Source organism: Pyxicephalus adspersus, chromosome 2 (genome assembly GCF_032062135.1).
Source record: "Pyxicephalus adspersus chromosome 2, UCB_Pads_2.0, whole genome shotgun sequence".
In the NCBI taxonomy this organism is placed as follows: Eukaryota; Metazoa; Chordata; class Amphibia; order Anura; family Pyxicephalidae; genus Pyxicephalus; species Pyxicephalus adspersus.
This window is the reverse complement of record NC_092859.1, coordinates 23,831,172-23,852,791: the sequence shown is the minus strand read 5'-3', so window position 1 is coordinate 23,852,791 and position 21,620 is coordinate 23,831,172. Positions and strand designations below refer to the sequence as shown.

The 21,620-nt window shown below is 38.2% G+C and overlaps 1 protein-coding gene across 3 annotated transcripts; it reads right to left on the bottom strand.

Annotated features, from left to right (window-relative positions):
- Positions 1-322: 322 nt before the first annotated feature.
- On the bottom strand, positions 323-20,027 carry USP18 (ubiquitin specific peptidase 18). Of its 3 annotated transcripts, none has more exons than XM_072399986.1 (11): positions 19,949-20,027; positions 13,089-13,228; positions 12,481-12,577; positions 9,182-9,327; positions 8,829-8,908; positions 6,613-6,759; positions 6,229-6,318; positions 5,631-5,795; positions 3,617-3,748; positions 3,108-3,157; positions 323-2,331 (listed from the first exon to the last, which is right to left on the bottom strand). In XM_072399986.1, exons 2-11 carry the CDS (start codon positions 13,207-13,209, stop codon positions 2,259-2,261), a joined length of 1,101 nt encoding a protein of 366 aa, XP_072256087.1. In that variant the 5' UTR covers positions 13,210-13,228; positions 19,949-20,027; the 3' UTR covers positions 323-2,258. The 3 variants fall into 3 exon arrangements, with proteins under 3 accessions (XP_072256087.1, XP_072256088.1, XP_072256089.1); XM_072399987.1 differs by having other exon boundaries at positions 13,128-13,228; XM_072399988.1 differs by lacking the exon at positions 3,617-3,748.
- Between the last annotated feature and the right edge of the window lie 1,593 nt (positions 20,028-21,620).

Below are 21,620 nucleotides of genomic sequence, written 5' to 3'. Positions count from 1 at the left end.
CTTTCCTAGAGGTACCGGTAGCATTACATTGCAGTAGCTCTGCTGCCCTCTAGTGTTTAGATTGACTGCAAAAACACTTCTTCAAAGTAAAAACACAATAAACATATATATATATTTGTGGGATTGTTGCCAATAATACATAAAGGACTGTGACTTTAGATTTCTTTTAAACTCCAAACTTTCTAAGAAAATAAACTGTTACTGTATCCCCATAACTGTATTAAACAATCCATGTTAGAGCATTGCTGCCACCTTGTGGTACATTATGATAGCTACAGTTTACAGCATTTCAGAAAATTTCACATGTGGATAAAAGTCCAACACCAGTCAGAACCTTTTGATTTATTTTCCTTTTGTTGAAGATTTCTCCCCATAGAGAGAAAAACAAAACAAAAAAAAAAACAACATATTTGTAATATTATCTGAATGTGATATCTGTCTTTCTGACATTTTACCACTTCACAACTTATATCTGTACAATCATATATGTTGGCAGATGTTAGATTTTATAGCCCCATATTCTACCTAAATGGCAACTCTTAATAAACAGCATCAATAGCCCTTAAACAAGTATTTCTGCCCTAAATTTAACAGCATGGGTATTAGGGCCATGCCCCATACCCTCATGGCAGTACCATTGGGCAAAACTATGGGGCTTAGAGTTGCTGAAAAACTAAAATTTTAATTGAATATGTCAGGAGATTACATAGCAGCAAATGTACCAGTATTTGCTACATTATAAATTCCAAGCTTCCAAGGAAGCCACACACAGATATCAGAGCTCCCATCCCTTGCCTATAATAGTATTTGCTTAACTTGTTATCTTTTATTTGTGATTGACTTGTTAGAAACAACATTAATTCAAAGTGCTACAAATGATCTGTTTGTCAAGAAAAGCACCTAAAACAGAGAAGTGAACTTTAACAAAAATGTTTTTTTTTCTTCCAAAGTTCTTTTATAAAGCCCTATATTTATTTCCAATACCTATTACTATGGGCCTAAAGAATACTAAGAATATGGGCCTAAAGAATACTATGGGACTGGGGATCCAGTAAACCTGGCATGAATTTATAACATTTGCCATAAAACAGTGATTGATTTTTAAGAATTCCCAGTTTGTTTGATAACCCAGGTTTTCCCATGATAGTCTATCTTTATCAGTCATGAAAAGCTTTAATAAATCAATATGTCTAAAAAATGTCCACATCTCTACATCAATAGATGTTTGAAGCTTTGGGTCCATATCATTCATTAAGTTGAATGTTGTATATTGATTGCTGTTATCCTGGTATAAAAGACTTCTTTCACAGAATCTGTCGGTAAATGTTTAGTGTGCAAAAGTACCCCCTTCCCCACCAAAGCCCAGAACTTTATCTCAGATATCTCAGTCATCTTAAGGACTGAAACCTAAAGCTCAGCTTCAGTTGAAGCATGATTCTTTTTCAGTCTTAGTTAGGACTGCAGTTTTTTTATTGCTGTGTTTTCTCCCATTGGGAACATTTTTTTAAATTCTGTTATTGGGGTCAAAACCAGAAATGAAAGGATGTCATCAGCAGCCATAGAGAAATCAGTGAAAACTTAAAATCAGATGTGCCATCACTGCCTGTTCTTTTGACTAGATTTGAGCTTCAAACTGAGCAAACGCTTACTTTAGAATGACAAGCAGGGAGACAGTTCCTGATAATCTGCAGCTGAAACTGTCAGGGTCATATATTATTGTGCCCATAGACAAAAGAATGCAGCTCATTGTGCAGGCACCCTACACCCCTACCGTCTGACTGTCCGATGTACACTTGGTTCACACATGCATGTTTGTCTAAGAAAAGGCAGCCTGCAACAGTATTATCTTGGTGGTAACTGCATTATTACAAAAATATTTTCATTCCTATCTGCCCCATCATAAAAGTCACCAGGTAGGTGGCATCTGCTGCCCATGGGTGCCAACCCATTCCATCCAAAATTACTACATCTGAAGCATGTTGATTGCCAGATCCCAACTCCAACATACCATAATTTAACGTGTCTCATTTTCCTCCATTTAACACTTGAGTCATTTATATTCAAGAAGCAGAGTTCCATCAAATGTAACTTTCCCTCTGCTGATGTCAGGAACAATGGTATTATACTTGCCATGGACAGTAACAGTGTGATATACTCTGATGGAGGTAGGGTGTGTATGATTACATAACACATTCTGAATGTCCAGAGAATGGTTACACAAAGAAACATAACTATGCCATCGTATTACTGTCCTCATGTCACAGGGGAGGTTTTGTGTCACTTGTTGCTGCTTCCGATTGTACGTAGACCAGCAGGCACGCTGTCAACCCCCTGTAAAAGATCATAAAAGAAGTCAGACTCATATCACTTCTTAAGATTGTAAGCTCTTCGGGGCAGGGTCCTATCCTCCTCCTGTGTCACTGTCTGTATTTGTCTGTCATTTGCAACCCCTATTTAATGTACAGCGCTGAGTAATATGTTATTGCTATATAAATCCTGTTTATTATTATTTTTAATAATATTAATAATAATAAATAATAATATCTACAACAGTACTACAAACTGATTAATTTAGGAAGGAGGGGGTGACTAAACAGCTTAATACACAAATGTTTTAGCTGCAATTGGTTAAGCAGAGTTTCCTCCCTGATGCAGGGGTCTGGGTGCTCCTAGTTAGAGATGAGCAGAATTTAATTTTGCTCCAAATTACTCTTTAATTATTTAGAGGAGGTGTTTTTTGGTTGTGTATTTAGTGACATTCTAATTTTTATTTTATTATTTATTTGGTATTTGCATTTGTGTGTTTTTTTTTTGTATCGGTATACTGTTGTTTTAAATGTTTTTATTTTATTCATTTTTATTGCATGTTTCTGTGAAAACGATTTAAAAAAATGAGCAAACATTTGGCACAAGAACAGATCCAGGATTGATGAGAGGACATGCTGTACCCTCAGAAGCTATTGAAAGTACACTGCATCCCTACTAACACCACCAAATACGGCAGAAATCTTCCAACTTATGTTGCAATTTCATTTTTTATTTAAAAATGCTGCCATCATTTTAGACTACTGTTTGCAATGGGGTACCTCTGTCATTCATATACTCACCAGCGGAAGGTCGTGTTCCCATATGTGCATTTGACATCGTCCCAGGATACCTATGAAACGGACAATTATTAAATAAATGTCAACAAAAAAAAAAATAAAAATCCATCAATACCTATATAACGAAAAATTTCATGGCCAGGAAAATGAGCTGGTAAGAGGTTTGCAGAGACATGAACTACTGTTGGGAAGTCTAACAATTGTGGGAAGGGCAGAGACACAAACTTCTATGGGGATAGAAATATAAAAGCTAAAAATATTCCCTCCCTTCTATATACTATTTCCCTTCCATTTCCCAACCTAAGGAGCTTTGTCCAGATTTCAGACAATAAACATTTCACATATCCTTTTAATGCATTCAGCATTAGGTTAACGTAAATGTTATATATGTTTTTCTTTTTTAGTTTCTTTTTTACATAAACCAACAAGTAATTTACACAAAAAACTCCTTTCATTTTCAATGACACAATGAGCAAATTTTTTAAAATGGAATTCCTTGAATGCAGCCTCACCCTGCACACACTGGAGTCATTGAAGAAATACCATCTGCCGTCTTTGTGACTGTTAATGTAACAGCAATAGTGACCGAGGCCGCCAGTGCCAGAATGTGCCACGACGGCAAACAGGCGATAATTATAGTTCACCTGAATGAAAACAAAACAAGGCAAGGTGAGTATAAAATTACCATGGTGGCCCCAGGGGACCCCGGTGATCTGGTCCCATGTGGGAATCACTGAACACACAGTGATGATTTGTAGTTAAAATTCAGAATATTATAAATGTATATACAACAAAGGCCTTGGGGCCAGATGCCATTTGTATATCTCTCAAAATAAACCATGCAGTACATGTATGTTTCCAATGTTTTACTCCAATGCTGCAAGTACAGCAGAAATACCCAGAAATTGATCTTATTATAATAATATAATTGCAATGTAAATATCAAGGAAGCCTTAAATCCCCAGCAATTACAAGTCTGGTTTGTAGATGCTCTATACAGCAATTTATGGCCCAGATGGTGGTTGCAAAAACCAGATTGTCCAGTTCTACACTGGTCAGATCTAGGATGATAACCCTATATTTTGTTACCAGATTAGTGGCTAACAAAGACTTAAATATACCTGCACCAAAGCACAATATGTAGCTGTCATATGTGGGTGAAGGAGAGTCTGGACCTTATCCTAGCTCCAACCACCCGCACTTGTAACAGGACCCTGAGCCGCACACCAGTGATGTAACCTCAAAAAAGCACATTGTTTCCCCAAACATGGACAGATAGAGTCCCCAGTAAAGATCCATCTGATCTATGGCTAAGCCTCTTTAGGGTTAGAGAAGGTGGATCTTCACCGAAGAAAATTTGGTTTAAGGTGACATTGATGTGCACCTTGATGTCATGTTCCATGTGCCAGATTGGTGAGCAAACCAGTAGTAGAAAGCTTTAATACGTCCCGATGGGAAGGGCAGAGAATTAACTGCTTACAGAAAAATGTTGCTTAATATTCGAGAAATATAAGAAAAGTGGCAACTTAACTTCGGCAACTCTAATGTAAAGATCCATTTTTGGTTAGTGTTAGCCTTTCCAGGTTTCAGTGTAATACAGGTCACCCTTGTGCCCCTAAAATACCTCTGACCTGCCTAAGCATGGACTCCACGAGACCCGGAGAAGGTGCCCTGTTGTATATGGCACCAGGACATTGGCTTCCTCCGATGCATCCTGCCACAATCTTTTTACCAAATACAGGTAACCAACTATCCACATAATCCAAAAGAAAACATGATTTGTCAGAAAAGTCGACCTATGACCATTGTAGCATATCAGTGGTATACAGGGGTCAGCATTTGACTTTTTCGTTATTTGACTTTCTGTAGCAATGCAGCCCCCATGGGCATCAACTTGCCAAGCACTGTGTGTTTGGTACACCTTGCTCTCATGGCCAGCATTACCTTTTCAGCAGAAGCTTTTCCAAGGGAATGGACCAGACAAGCCTCCCCTATTATCATCAATAAACATTTCTCATATCTTATTTTATCCTTGACAAGTGTCATTATATGGAGACAATCAATTCTTTGAACTTTACTGTCAAGGTCAAAAAAAAAAAAGAAAGAAAACTCCATACTTGCAGAGTGTAATTGGCTATGGGGGTGCAATTTTTATATTACGTGCATGTGATTTACATTTTGTTTGCATAAAGTCCCATGGTTGCATAGTGGAATTGGCTGTTTTTTTATTTTTTTCGTTTTTTTTAAGCCAATGCTATAAGCATGCAAATATCACATTTTCTGCATGCATTATTAGCATATCTGCTGAACAATATATATAATTGTTGATGAAGTAGAGAAATATAAGACCTCTTGCCAGGTTTTTACCTGCTTCACCATATACCTCTGCCTTCCATAGATGCAAATTATCATTATTGAGTATTTCAACCATTTTCTGCCATTTCCCTGCCATAAGCCCCACCATTGTTGCTCAGCTTCTGCATATCTCATTGGATGATGAATGACATACGTTGTCAGCTGACTCACCAAAGAATATTCTTTTCGTGGTAGATGTTCTGAATCCAGGACCTCAAGAAGATCTAAAACCAAAGGGAAGGACACCGTTCTGTTGACCTTCTGCAATGGATTTTTCCGGCTTAGGCGTTTCAAGTGAATACTAAATGTACGCGGCAATGATCTGAGATGTGTCATCTGTAATACAATGGTTACAATATAATAGTATTTTGTATTAAAAAATATAAATTATAAAAATATAGAACTCAAATACACTAAAATCAATTACTGATGCAAAGCAGCAACTTGCAATGTCATTTCATGGGATAGCTAAAAGGAGGAAAACTGTGCTTAATGTATTGTGCGCACATTTAGGGTTAAAATATTGAGCTCTTTAAACAGGTGGGGTATTAATGGGGGAAAACACATGAAAAGGTGAGTAGAGCTACACCTACTGGCCAGATGAAAAATTACATGGTAATAAAATGTATATCATTTGTTTGATTTCATTATTTATTGTTGTTGCTTGATCACATTTAGAAAATACAAAGCCTCAATACATTCCCATCTAGTTGTGTAGGCTCTAGAATATTCTGTAAACAGAAGGTAAATATTAAAGGGTTTATTTTACCTTTACTACTCTACTGCATTCACATTTGGGGCAGGGATTTCTGTCTTCATATGTTTCCTGCGAGCGGAAGTATCTAAACAGTGTGCGCTCCTGAAAGACACACAAATATGTTATGTTAATGCAGAATAAAATAAAAAGTTGACAAAGTATTCAGGCCAATCAAATTAGAGCCTCATTTCACATCAGTGATAATCAGAAAAGTCTATATGCTTCATACAGACACCCAGCGGTATGCTAAAATCCACTTATCTATCATGTTGGGTCATTTCTCCATCAAGTACACTAACTGATTAAAGAATGATAAAGGAATACTGTCCAATGGTAGTAACTCAATATTAACTTGAACCCCCAACTCTGCTCCCCCACTCCTCAAACACAACTTACCAATGTCAGATTTCTGTGGAACTTGGAGTGGGAAATTTGTAGTGGGATAGCTATCCGGTCTTTGTGGGTGATCCTCTGCTGGGAGCACCTCTGGCACATGACACATTCCTCCATCGGAATGGTATACAGCGCTCTCATCTTCTCTGCCTGCAGCAAGAAAGAATGTTTACAGTAACTCCACCAAAAGGCATCCTTTCCAACCACATATTTCAGTTCTAGGTGGAATCAGTTATGTTGGCCTCTTCAAAAACTCTCTGAGACTCCGGCCAGTTACTAGCATTTAGTTTCACTGCTCCTACTGCTTTTTTTGTAATATGTAATTGAAAATTCAACTCTGTAATCAGGGGTGGCTTGCTTCCCACTTTCTGCTCATTTAAAAGAGCACTCAAAACCCATTTTTTCAAACTTGCCTACCCGTCTTCTTCTGTCTTTTGAAACCATCACTACTTCCCACCACTACATATCTCCCATCCTAATGTGTGTGAAATTCCCCCACCTACTAGATTGTAAGCTCTTCGGGGCAGGGTCCTCTCCTTCTGTATCACTGTCTGTATTAGTCTGTCATTTGCCCTCCCTATTTAATGTACAGCGCTGCGTTTTTATGTTGGCTCTATATAAATCCTGTTTATTAACCACCTAAGCGTTACACTGAGGTCTAGATTTCTGTACCAAAAGTGATCCACTGTTTTTCATGAAATTTTTTTTTAAATTGTAGACCTGTAACTTACAGAAATATGTCCGAACAGGGGTTCTAGTAGATAATATGAATATAAAAAATGTTTGAAACACACAATCATGTAAAAAAAAAAAAATTACTTTTAATAAAATTAAAGGAAAAACACAAAAATCAGCAATGTAAACAAATCATAAATACTGAAAAAGCAGTAACTCTGTATATTGTAAAGTACTATATTATTCTAAAACACCTCCCTAGTGTGGCAATTTTTAAAACTTTGATTCTGTATTTATTGGAGTTTGTTTTGAATTATTTTGTATTTGATTGGATACGGGAGTTTGTATCCAATCCAATACAAAATAAGAATTTGAATTTCCAAGTTATTTACTTTTATTTTATTTTTTTTTTTTATTTTCTTGTATTGGATTGGATGCTGGAGTTTGTATCCAATCCAATACAAAATGACAGTTTGAATTTACCAGGTATATACTTTGTAATTATTTGAATTATTTTGTATTGGATTGGATACGCAAGTTTGTATTGAATCCAATACAAAATGACAGTTTGAATTTACCAGGTATATACTTTGTATTTATTTGAATAATTTTGTATTGGATTCAATACAGGAGTTTGTATTGAATCCAATACAAAATGAATGAATGAGTTTCAGTTTGAATTTCCCGCACACGCGCCGACGTCATCACGCACGCAGGGAGGAGCCGTCCGGTTTTTTTTCTCCGCCGGACGGCTTCTCCCTTCAGAGATCATCCGGCGCTGGAACGAGGAGGACGTGGGACGATCAGCGGGTCCAGGTAAGATGCCGGCCGGCGGAACACAAGATGCCGGCCGGCTTCTTACCGGTCCCGCTGTCACCCGACGAAGGCACCCGACGCTGGAGAGATCGGCGGACGATGATCGATGGAGGACGACGCTGGATGAGCACAGGGGGACCAGGTAAGTACGGATGTACAAAATCTCGGGCTTAACCATCCTTGCAGTTTTTTTTTGCCCGAGCGAAGGTCGGGCTTAACTGCAAGGAGGTTAATAATATTAATAATAATAATAATAATAATAATATGGGACCCTTGTGGGGCATGCTGGGAAATGTAGTTTGCCATCTATTGATTTCCTACTTTGGGTGTCACATGATCTCATCTGATTAACCTTACTGAATTCAGAGATGAGAGGATACAGATGTAATGCAGTGTGAAAGTACATCTGCCAATAGAACTGATATTCTGTCCAACACTTTGCTTCCATACACAGTTTATATTCACATTTCAACCAGATAGTTTTTAAAACTTCTTCAGTTTTGGGTTTAGTTGCGCTTTATTATGCCAATAAAAGATAAAACGTGACTGTATCATCTGCTACATTTAGCTAATTTCTTTATGCAGTACAAGGGAGGTCAGATCCAAATCAAAAATGGTGCATGATATAGAATACAATTTTTCAATGAGATGGAAAATATTCATTATATCTAAGCAGATTACATTGGTTGGCATAAAACACAAATCTGCCCTATATCCTTTATACCTACCAGGTGAGGGCTGGGTACGGTCTGAAGGAGGAGACTCAGTAGGGTAGAAAAGACTTCAGCTACATCATTCTGGGCAAATACTGCAAAACAGGAAAATCAGAACCCCAAAACTCCACAATCCAGTAATCTCGCCCCCCCTCCAGAATCATGAACTCCAGTGACCCCCTGAACCACACCATCCCTCCATAGGGATACCCCTTATTTCTTGTATTTGCACTGCACTCATTATTTCTCATACATCACATAACTTAATTTGTTATTATCTCTACATACAGGTATATTCAATGACATCTACCATATGGAACATCACTGCACCAAGTTAAAATCCCCACCACTTCACCCCCAGAATTTACCAGTTGCCCTGAGAATCTGCAGACAGTGAAGGACCTGATACGGGGACACTGCGTCCTCCTTGCTGTTTTGCATTGCTTCAAAGAGTGCTAGCAGCTCATATGGGAGTTGACCGTCTGGGCGAACATTGTCATCTGGGTCACCAATTCTGCAGGCAAGACACAGGAAAGAATATGTTGAGGACAGTAAATTATTATTATCATTATCTTGTACTTATATAAAGCACCAACATATTACATTGCACTGTACAATTATAGACAATTATAGTTATGTCACTGACGGTTCATCAGAGGGGCTCACGATCTAATGTCCTTAACACTAATTTAGGGGGAACATCAATGATCTATTCTGTTTTTGGGATGTGGGAGGAAATAGAAGTACCTGGAGGAAACCCATGCAAACGTGGGGAAAACATACAAACTCCATGCGGGTAGTGTCATGGGAGGTTCAAACCTTGGACGCTGTGCTGCAAGGTCAGAGTGCTAGCAATGGAACCAGAGTAAAGAATGTAGTTGCAACCTCTGTTCCCCTCTGAGGAATGGATTCTGTCTCCCAGGAATATGACTGATTCTGAAAGGGTCATATGTGCGTTTCCAGATACACCTGTGACCTCGGAATTCACTGCTAATGGCTTTCGGTTTGTCTTACACTGCATTTCATAGATGTGGCTCTGCCTGCAATACCCCCAATGATGTGACTGTGCCAGGAATACACCCAGTGATGAAACTGTGTCTACAATACCCCCAATGATGTGATTGTCTATACAGAACCCCCCAAAGATGTGACTGTGCCTACTTACCCCCTAAAGATGTCACTGTGTGTACAATACCCCCCAACGATGTGACTGTGCCTACTTACCCCTCAAAGATGTGACTGTGCCTTCTTACCCCCCAAAGGTGTGACCATGCCTACAATACCCCCCAGTGATGTGACTGTGCCTACAATAACCCCCAAAGATGTGAATGTGCCTACAATACACCCCAAAGATGTGAATGTGCCTACAATACACCCCAAAGATGTCACTGTGTCTACAATACCCCCCAAAGATGTGAATGTGTCTACAATACCTCCAAAGATGGGACTGTGTCTACAATACCACCAGTGCTGAGACTGTGCCTACAATCCCCCCAAGTATGTGACTGAGCCTACAATCCCCCCAATTATGTGACTGTGCCTACAATCCCCCCAAAGATGTGACTGTGCCTGCAATCCCCCCAGTGATGAGACTGTGCTTACAATACCCCCCAAAGATGTGACTGTGCTTACAATACCCCCCAATGATGTCACTGTGTCTACAATACTGCCCAAGATGTGACTAAGCCTACAATCCCCCCAAAGATGCAACTGTGTCTACAATACCCTCCAAAGATGTGACTGTGCCTGTAATACCCCCCAAAGATGTCACTGTGTCTACAATACCCCCCAAAGATGTGAATGTGTCTACAATACCCCCAATTATGTCACTGTGCTTACAATATCCTCCAAAGATGTGACTGTGCCTTCAATACCCCCCAAAGATGTGACTGAGCCTACAATACCCCCAAAGATGTGACTGTGCCTACAATACCCCCAAAGATGTGACTGTGCCTACAATACCCCCAAAGATGTGACTGTGCCTACAATACCCCCAAAGATGTGACTGTGCCTACAATACCCCCAGTGATGTGACTGTGCCTACAATACCCCCCAAAGATGTGAATGTGTCTACAATACCCCCAATTATGTCACTGTGCTTACAATATCCTCCAAAGATGTGACTGAGCCTACAATACCCCCAAAGATGTGACTGTGTCTACAAAACCCCCCAAAGATGTGACCAGGCCTTCAATACCCCCCAAAACATGTGACTGTGCCTACAATACCCCCAAAGTGTGACTGTGCCTACAATACCCCCAGTGATGTGAATGTTCCTAAAATACCTCCAAAGATGTGACTGTGCCTACAATACTCCCAAAGATGTGACTGTGCCTACAATACCCCCAAAGATGTCACTGTGCCTACAATACCCCTAAAGATGTGACTGTGCCTACAATACCCCCAAAGATGTGATTGTGCCTACAATACCCCCAGTGATGTGACTGTGCCTACAATACCCCCAGTGATGTGACTGTGTCTACAACACCACCAATTATGTGACTGTCCCTGCAATAACCCCAATGATGTAAATGTGCCTACAATACCCCCAGTGATATGACTGTGCCTACAATACCCCCAGTGATGTGACTGTGTCTACAATACCCCCCAAAGATGGTAATGTGCCTGCGATACCCCCAATTATGTGATTGTCCCTGCAATAACCCTAATGATGTAAATGTGCCTGCAATACCCCCAGTTATGTAAGAAAAAAAGAAGAAAACAAAAATGACTTATGATGATTTAATATTTTACAGACAATACGCAATGCAAGCAGTGAAAAGTTGTAGTTTAAAGCAGCCAATGAGAAGTTCAACAGGGAAAAATAGCATCCTGTGATTTTGCACCTTATCTTTGTAATTGTGATATGGAAATCAATAATGCTTTTTTCTGATGGGGAGGAATGCTAATATTGTATCTCACCAAGTTATTTATGTATGTGGGTGGAATATGTGTGAGGGTTCACCAGCTGAAAATCCTCATTGTTTTATAACACTCGGCCATTGTTACATATCAGAAGCAGAAACTTTTCAACTGTATACAGATGTTAAAACCTTACTGTTGTACGGTATTTCTTTATGTTAAATGTTTTTATATATAAAGAGTAAATCTAGCCAATTTTGTCTATGTTTTATTTGTTCATAGGTTAATAATAATGCTATTTTGTCTTGTTGAGATCTCCCCTCACTTCCTGTATTGGTGACAACCAGAAAGAAGGTGAGTGAAAGTCTTTAATAGGTACACAAATAGTAATAAAAACCCCATGAGAGCTCTCACCTTCTCATGAAGGTGAAATACATACAGGAGATCTGTCTTCTTCAATTCTGTTCACATGACTTGCATTAAAAAATACCTTTTATGATGTACTGTATACAGAACTACGTTCAATTGTGTCCTTAAAAGCTGGAGATACATTTTAAAATTCAAATATGCATTTGTCCTCTGCACTACCTGTGGAAGTTCAGATCCCCATTCAATGTGCTTGTGACAACAGGGGGTCCGGTGGGTAATTGTGTCTATACCCCCATCAATCAGTACAATGTATGTTGGGTGAAATCTGTAGACTTGTATGTCAGTAGAACACACAAATGACTTGAAATGCGTAATCTGCAGACATGGCCTTATAGCAATATTACAACAGCATAAACACAGCGCGGAACATTCTCACCTGCACAGGATCCCCGTAAAATCTTTATTCATATAGAGTGTCTGCAGCAGAGAATTAAGGCAGCTTGTTGGTCCAATATTGCAGAGTCCGGTGGCTCCTGTTTGGGACAAAGACCATTGTGGTTAAGGACACCGTGTGGGAAATTGGGCCTGATTTATTAAAGCTCTCCAAGACTGCAGAAGATAGACTACCTGGGTGATCCAGCAAACCTGGAATGGATCTGGTCCAACTACCAGCAAATGATTAAGAAATTGATTTCAAGTTTGCTGGAACACCCCAATGTTCCCATTTATCTTCTCTAGTCTTGGGGATCTTTATTTAAATTAGGTCCAATAATGCTAAAAGGTCTAAACCCATTTTGCATTGGCTGTGATTGGATATATAGTGACCTATATCATTGGCTGTGATTGGATATATAGTGACCTATATAGCACTGGCAGTGATTGGATATATAGTGACCTATAGTATTGGCTGTGATTGGATATACAGTATAGTCACGTATAGCACTGGCAGTGATTGGATACATAGTGACCCATAGCTTTGGATTGGGATTGTATATATAGTGACCTAAAGTATTGGATGTGGATGCAGAAAAAGCAGTCACTCACCATTTCTAAACCTCCCGGTGGAATAGGACAGGCACTTACTAGGGGGTTGCACTCCAAGGTCATCTTGCGCTGCTTCTTCGGTTTCTAGTACCTGAATTTCTGCGTAACTGTCCTCCTCCATATGTCATGGCAGGCCGCACCTAGACAACAAGGTCTGTCAGTGTATGTGAAGAGTGTATGATATCTATATATAATACAATGCTTACATAATAAAATGCAGCAATTTTATTTACAGGCTTAAAGATTTGCTCAGACTGAAAACAATACTCTGTGGCATATAGTATAGTACCTATTAACTATAAGGAAACTGCAAATCTGAACGAGGAATCCTATCATAAAAAATGGAAAACTGAAAAGCCAAATTCACCATTTTCTATATAAATGGTAAATAAAACACATACATTTTAATGACATTAAAATTAACGCTCAGTTAATGATGTGGAGGCCTAAAAGCTCTTATTTTTTACCTCTAAAGTCAACCACACACTTCTACCCGATTCAGACAGACACTTACATGAAGTCTGAAGAGTCAAACCCCAAGCAGAAATTAGAGATACAAATAATACAGCTCAGTATTCATTAAAATTAAACATAAATATATACATATATTTCAGTTTTGGTTTCTGAATGTGACTTAGTATTGGCCTCCTGGAAAGTCCTGGATTCCACAAGGCTCTCCTAGGTTTTTACCAAAATCCCAGTGTCCCACAGCTCTGGCTGTTTCCTAGTGCTCATTCCAGCATTCATTTTTGCTAACTAGAGTAATTACCCCTCCAAAATGACCACTATAATTTTGGCAGAGGTAGGCAGCAGTGCAGGATGCAGATTATGGATGAGAAACACCAACGATCCCCCCACTGATAGAAATAACCTCACTGGCACCAGTAGCCTCCACTTTTACTTCACCAAGCATCAGCGTACCACCAGAAAATTATTATTATTATTAGTAGTAGTAGTAATAATAATAATAATATTAAATAGGAATTATTTAGCGCCAACATATTGCGCAGTGCTGTACATAAAAAGGGGTTGCAAATGACAGACGAATACAGACAGTGACACAGGAGGCGAGGACCCTGCCCCGAAGAGCTTACAATCTAGGAGGTGGGGGAATTAACACAATGAACAGGTTTTCCCACCTACTCCTAAATGAGCACCAGTGCCTCCCCAGAGTATCAGAACCCCCCATCAGTTCTGCTTTCCCTACACAGAATATAAGCGCCATACTCTCTCCAAGGAGTACCAGTGCACCCCTTTTCCCCAACAGAGCATCTATGTCCCTCCTCTCCCCCCACTGAGACAATTTTACTCTCTCTAGCCATCAGAGCAGATGAGATGAGATGAGTTAGTTTTTTTCTGCTTTTCCTTTCACTGTCCAGTCGATAGCAAGAGGAGGGACTGTAAGTGTAAGTGCTGTAAAAGTTCATTTCAAGCTTTCTCTCCAATGGCTTTTATTTTAGGCTAAAAAAGGCTAACATGATAGTTTACTATCAACTTTTTTGTTTAAAAGGTAATAAAGGTCTTGTGAATATTATTATTATTATTATTATTATTATTAATAATATTAATAAACAGAATTTATTTAGCGCCAACATATTACGGAGTGCTGTACATTAAGATACACCTCCAACACACACACTTTTTAAATACTTTAACAAGCTCTTTCATACAAACTTTTTCATATCTCTAAAAATTAATATTTAAATGTTGATACCCTGAAAGTGTAAGTGAAAGTCAGTAGGTGATCAGAGCAGGTCAAACAGTCCTTATCTCAGGACCAATAAATACCATTCTTCAAAGACAGATTACAGGCAGGATGCAGGAAACGCTTTATGTTTAATGGGTCACGTGTGTAAAAGTAATCTGACATTTGGATTGTTTTCTGAGTCATGGAACACTGCCATCCAGATTAACAAAGGAACATTTCTTCCAGGAACAAGGTAAATACTAAGTATAATATGCATTGTTCCACTGTCCACACTCCATTTGCATTGTTTTATCAGGAGTCTGGGTTTGATGGACACCTAGCCTATAAATATGGGAAATGATTATTGGAAAGTCTGTGACACGGGTCATGCTTAGACTTATGCAAGGACCTAGATATTCAATCTTAAAATCTAAAGCTACGTACACACGTCCAACGGTTCTTGACCAATAATTCTCGAGTGAGAATCTGGCGTGTGTACTGCGCCAGTCGTCCATCGTTCGAACGACTGTTCTGGGGGATCCACGGACGATTAACAACTAACAATCCTAATGCAAGGGAAAGGATGCTGCCCCGTCGCTCTCCCCCTCCCCTCTGCATAGAGCAGAATGGTGCTGTATGTACAGGACTCATTCATGCATCGTGTAATAATAGCCCTTGGAAAGGATCGTGAAAGATCCTTTCCAACAACTATTTTTGCATGTGTATATGCGGCTTTACACCTTTGCAGGTTTACTTATGAATCGTTTATATTAGCACTCTGACCTTTGCAGTGCTGGGTCCCAGGTTCAAATCTCGACCAGGACGGTATCTGCATGGAGTTTGCAGGTTCTCCCCATGTTTGCGTAGGTTTCCTCCAGGTACTCCGGTTTCCTCCCTCAATCCAAAAACATAAATTGGCTTCCCCCAAAATATTGTCCTTGGACTGTAATAATGACATATGACTATGATAAGGACATTAGATTGTGGGCCTCATTGGGGGACAGCTAGTGACATGACTAGACATTGTACAGCGCTGCATAATATGTCGGAGCTATATAAATACTGTGTAATAATAATATTTACCCCTTTGGGTAACTTTATTTACTGTGCCAAAGGTCAGCTAAAGTCTGACACCGATTAATAAAATTTCAAATATGTCCCTTGGGTTTAACCTCTGATAACTGCATGAACCCACACCCTGCACACTAGGAAGCTAGGAGACAGATTAGTAACTGCAATATTTTAAAAATAGTCTCAGCTATTGCATCTCTTATATTCTGAATGTAACAGCATGAAAATTCCCAGCATGGAAATACATCACTGGAATTTATTTGCCCAGTTCCCATGGTATAAAAAATTCTGTGGCTAATCTGGTATTTATGGAACACAAATCCAGAATTTGTGATTCTGAGCCAGGGATTTCTAACCTTCAGGGTCTCTCTGCAGTTCTATCATGCCCAGAACTCGTCATTTGGAAGTTTGTTTTTTTTTTGTTCTTTGCTACACATCTTTTGCAATCCACAGATAGGAGGGTAACAGTAGAAACAACAGCAAATAATAGTAATAATAATAATAATAATAATAAAAAATTAATCATATAATATGTATATGATGATTTGTCACCTGATTTATTAACTCTCTCTAAGACTTAGGAAATGATAGTCTATCATGGGAGAACCGGACTGATCCAGCAATCATGGAATGGTTCTGATCCAGGACTGAATACTTTTGCCAACCAAAAGCAAAAGAAATCCAGGATAGATGGATCACCCATGTTCTACCATGATAGGCTATGATCTCTTCAGTCTTAGATTTAGTAAACCAGGCCCAGTCTGTGTAAAATGACACAGATTGCCTAAAACTGTCATTGGGTAGTATAAATGAATTGTTTTATTGTATTTGCTATTCAGTTCAAATGAAGATCATATAAGTCATTGCACATCGCTTACAAGTTCAGTTTTTTAATAATGAGCTGTAACAAGCTCCTTCCTCCCCTTCTCCCCTTAGCTATGATTGTTCTGATTTTTCTTACCATATCATTTTTAATTTTTGAGTTTTTTAGGTTTGTTACAATGTTGAAGTGTTGCATAAAAAGTAAATTGCAATTCAAAAAGAAAAAATATATATTTGCAGTACCTGCATTTGCAACAAATGGGCTTATTAATAATTGTTTTCTACTCAAAATTCACCCAACTTTTATCCAAAATGTACACACTTTTTGCATTGGATTAGAAAACGTGTGCATGAACTTTTACTTGAATAATCAAATAGAATCCAGTGTGAAAAATGTGTGATTTTTGGGTAAAATGATTAAAAAAAAAATTAAAATGGTTCAAACTGACCCTATAATGTTAGTGTAATTTTTAAACGGGACAAAATATACCATACAATGTATACTTTTCATTTAAAGTTAAACTAAACAAAAAATATTTTTAAAAAACTAAAACTATGTAAAACCAAAAGAAAACATTGTTTATTTATTTTTATCAATAGAATCCACTGACGGTAAAATATTTGCAAACCAATATAAAAAAGCAACGTGTGCAATTGTTTTATCTTGTGATGTATTGATAAATGTAACACTATACAACCCAGCCCATATAGGAAATCTAATTACAACTTACTGACTGCTGGAATCTGTTCTGTGGCTCTAATATTCCTACATCTTTAAGCTTCCCATTCATTTCATGTAATTCCTGTCCTCGTGAATCCTATAAATGCCCTCCAAGTATTGGAAGGTTTCTGTCATCTCCCTCATCGCACTTCTACATATTAACATATAGGTGAAACTAAAACGTACAGATCTTAATGGAAAAGCGATTGGTTTGTGCAGTGATCTACAAGAAATTTCTTTATCCAGAAGGAAATCCCCTTTCATATTGTTTTCGCCATAGCAGATATCCCTACTGAGAAATGTCCCTTTTATTCCTGTTTTGTTGACAGTGGTAACATTTCAAATTTCCCTTTTATTCACCCTGACTGGAAAAGGATGAATCTACCCACCTACTGCATATACAGACAACTATACAATCCTGGAGTTTTGACCTTTCGCCACTATTCAAAACATAAAAAGATTTAGCGTTGATACATATTATGTTCCTGCAGTCTGATGATCTTTCACCATTTTTGTTGGCCATTAAGGAATGCTTAGATGCATTGACCGCTGTCAATCAGTCCTCAGCCACCCAAAGCAATGGTTACCATTGAAATATAGGGATTGGTTTAAATCCAATTTTTTGAAGGCAGATTTTTCCTGATGATTCGTGTGGCATCTCAGAGTGGTCTTTCTCTTGAACAACTTCCAAAGAATTCCAACCACCTAAGAATGTTTGCAATCATCTGTCAAAAATGCTACCTGATGCTTAGTGTTTGGTAATGCATTCCCAATAGCGGACAACCCCACAGTTTACAAATTCCCATCTGAACTTAATCTAAATAAAGTCTACCCCTATATGGCAGGATTAAACCTGCTGGTGATTGGTCTCCTGATGCACCCCAGAATTCTTTTAGCTTACCCCACTGCAACCATCATAATCAACCATCAAAACCATTTTTCCTGTCCTGGCAAAACTCTGTAGCCTTAGTAGTGGGTGGAATGGTGGCTTAGAAGTTAACACTCTGACCTTTGCAGTGCTAGGTCCCAGGTTTGAATCTCAGCCATCTGCATGGAGTTTGCAGGTTCTTCCTGTGTCTGCGTGGGTTTCCTCCAACATCACAAAAACATGCAGTGAGGTTAATTGGCTTTTCCCCAAAATTGACTACATTAATGACATATGACTATGGTAGGGACATTAGATTGTGAGATCCTTTGAGGGATAGTTAGTGACATGACTATGGACTTTGTACAGCGCTACGTAATATGATGGTGCTATATAAATATTGTTTAATAAAAATATTAGTTTACAGTGAGAGGATTCCTGTAGAAGTAATGTCACCAGCAGAATGAGCAGACACAATCCAACCATCACAAAAACAAATGGGTTAAGCACACCAGCTATGCCACCCGAACAATGGGGAGAAGGAGAATGGGCAGATATAGCTAGGAGGAACAAAGCCAGTTAGTATAGGTTTTTAAAATGCTTAATTGATTCCTCCCCAATAGCAGGCGCCTTCAGGGGCAGCCCACCACAGATAGATGTGAATTTAATTCTTCATTATCCACCTAACAGAGAAATATCATTTTTTACAATATTTAGATATAAAGGACAGTTAAGTTTTTCAACTCTCCAGCCTCTACTAAACAATAATCTAAAATATACATTATGCATAATATCACATTATTCAGGTGTTCTCACTTCCATTATATAAATTTAATTAAAAAATACATCACTGATGCTGGGATCTTCTCATACTGTGCACAGCAGGTAACACACAACACAACACAGGGATGGTGGCAATTCTTCATAATTGGCGCAGGGGGGGTTACAGACCTAAGAACCCCTCATATATACAGAGCGGGTATTTCGATGCAAACATCTAACCAACACAGTCAATAAGTTAAAGGGGCTACCTGGAGGTCTCACTCTCCTGCAACCACCTCCACTCTGATATATTAGTTGTCAGTCTGGTGACCTTTTCCTTTTTTCAGTTTAATGCAAATTTGTATTTCATCATTTAAAACACAGAAAAAATATGAGGGACAATCTACAAAAACAAGTCAATCTTGCACCACAAGCTTCCAAATTTTCCAAACCTTGCTATAGCCCAGCAACCCAAAATAGACAAGAGACATGGAAGGAAAATAATGAACCATACGTGTCATCCTTTGCAAGGTCCTGTGTATTACTTTTCTATTACAATACAAATATAAATATCCCTCATGTTGTGTGTTACTTCTTGCACCTCCTAGATTGTAAGCTCTTCTGGGCAGGGTCCTCTCCTCCTCCTGTGTCCCTGTCTGTCATTTGCAACCCCTATTTAATGTAAAGCGCTGCGTAATATGCTGGCACTATATAAATCCTGTTTTTTAGTATTAACAATATTAATAATGATAATAAAATGAAATTACAATTATATGTTATCACCCTCCTTCTCTCTTTCTCGCCATATAAGCCCATACATACTCAAACACACATATCCTCAATACTACCTTCACTTTTTTGCATGCCAATAGAGAACATTTGTATCTTGCAGGGTTTGCTATGACACAGATATGTATATATTCCATACTTACAGATCATACAGAGGAGTCAGGAGGCTGCAGTGTGGGATGCAGAATGGAGTTGAAATTCCTTATATACAGCTCTGGCCACACACCCAGCTCTACACACTCACACACACACTGGCTGATCTCTCTAGTTTAGTTTCATTTCTCTCTCTTATTCCAGGAAAATGAAACTTTGCGCAGAACAGATGAGGGGGCCCTGGGTTTCCTCACTGTACAATATGCTGGCAATCCAGGTGACAATGACTGCACTTTGCTCAGGTTTACTTGAATTGTTAACCCTTTGTATGCCAACTTTCAAAATATACCTGGCAAAATCCCACATCCCTGAATTTTATAAATATATATATATTCCTAGTTAACCCCAGTTATTTCAGCTGATTTTTTTTTTGACTATTTGACTTTCAACTGATTATAAATACATATAACATTTATTTATATATACTATTTTATTATAAATTATTTGTATTATTATTCACATTATTTTCAGTGTCCAACAACTAGATAACACAAAAATGTTAGTTTTTTGTAATTTGCAAATAACTGTGCTATGCATTGTTCTTGAAACTTTTTATGTCAATTTAACGTGGAATAAATGATAAATTGGAATGTATAAGTCTGTTTGCCAATTTTGTCCAAAATAGTTTTCCCATGCTCCAAAAAAGTATTACTTTGCTATCTTAAGTAATGATAATTGCTATTATTTCCATTTTAATATTATTATTATTAGTAGTAGTAGTAGTAGTATTTTTTATTATTATTATTATTATTATTAATAATAAGCTGTCACCAAAAAACATGGCCATGGCCAAAATGTAACAACTGCTGTGCTCCATAGTTATACAGATGCAAGATCTGAAATGATTAAACATACTTTTAATATTAAACAGGATTTATATAGTGCCAACATATTACGTAGCGCTGTACATTAAATAGAGGTTGCAAATGACAGACAGATACAGACAGTGACACAGGAGAAGGAGAAGACCTACTATTGATTCACCCAGTACCTGGACTGCTCCAACTGCTCTATTCCTTTGGTAAAATAATACTTTTTAAAGTTACTTTTTAATTTGTCTCCTGCTTGCTGTATTTAAAGGTTTCATGCATGTTTCTGTGTTTTTTTTTTTTTTTGTTTGTTTTTTACACAATAAAGTCCCTGTAATTCCAAAACTCTTTTTTTTTTTTGTTTGTTTTTTACACAATAAAGTCCCTGTAATTCCAAAACTCAAGAGCGGGCAAGGGGCCCCAGGCTTCCTGATAGGACTACACAGTGCTAATCTAGGTGACAGTGGCTATACTCTGCCTAGTGTTATCACTGATAACCTTTTTACCATCCTTTACATCATTGCACAATATTCTTGGCAAGTTTCCAGATCTCCTATGCTTATTTACAATCCTGAGTTTTATTAATCCATATGCAGCATAGTGTGTGTTCATGCTTATTAACTGATGTCAGCAATTGTATCCATCGCCACAGATTGTACCTACGGCCAGATACCAGAGACACCAATGATCTTTTTGGCTATTTGTAAGGGTGGCTTTCTTTCCAATGGACTAGCGAATTAAGAAGTATTATTTCTACTGACCAGCACGCTTATATACTGTGAGCTGTACATATAGTATTTATAGAAGGGTTTGCCCATGTAAAAAAGGTTGAGAAAGGCTGGTTTCACTCCTT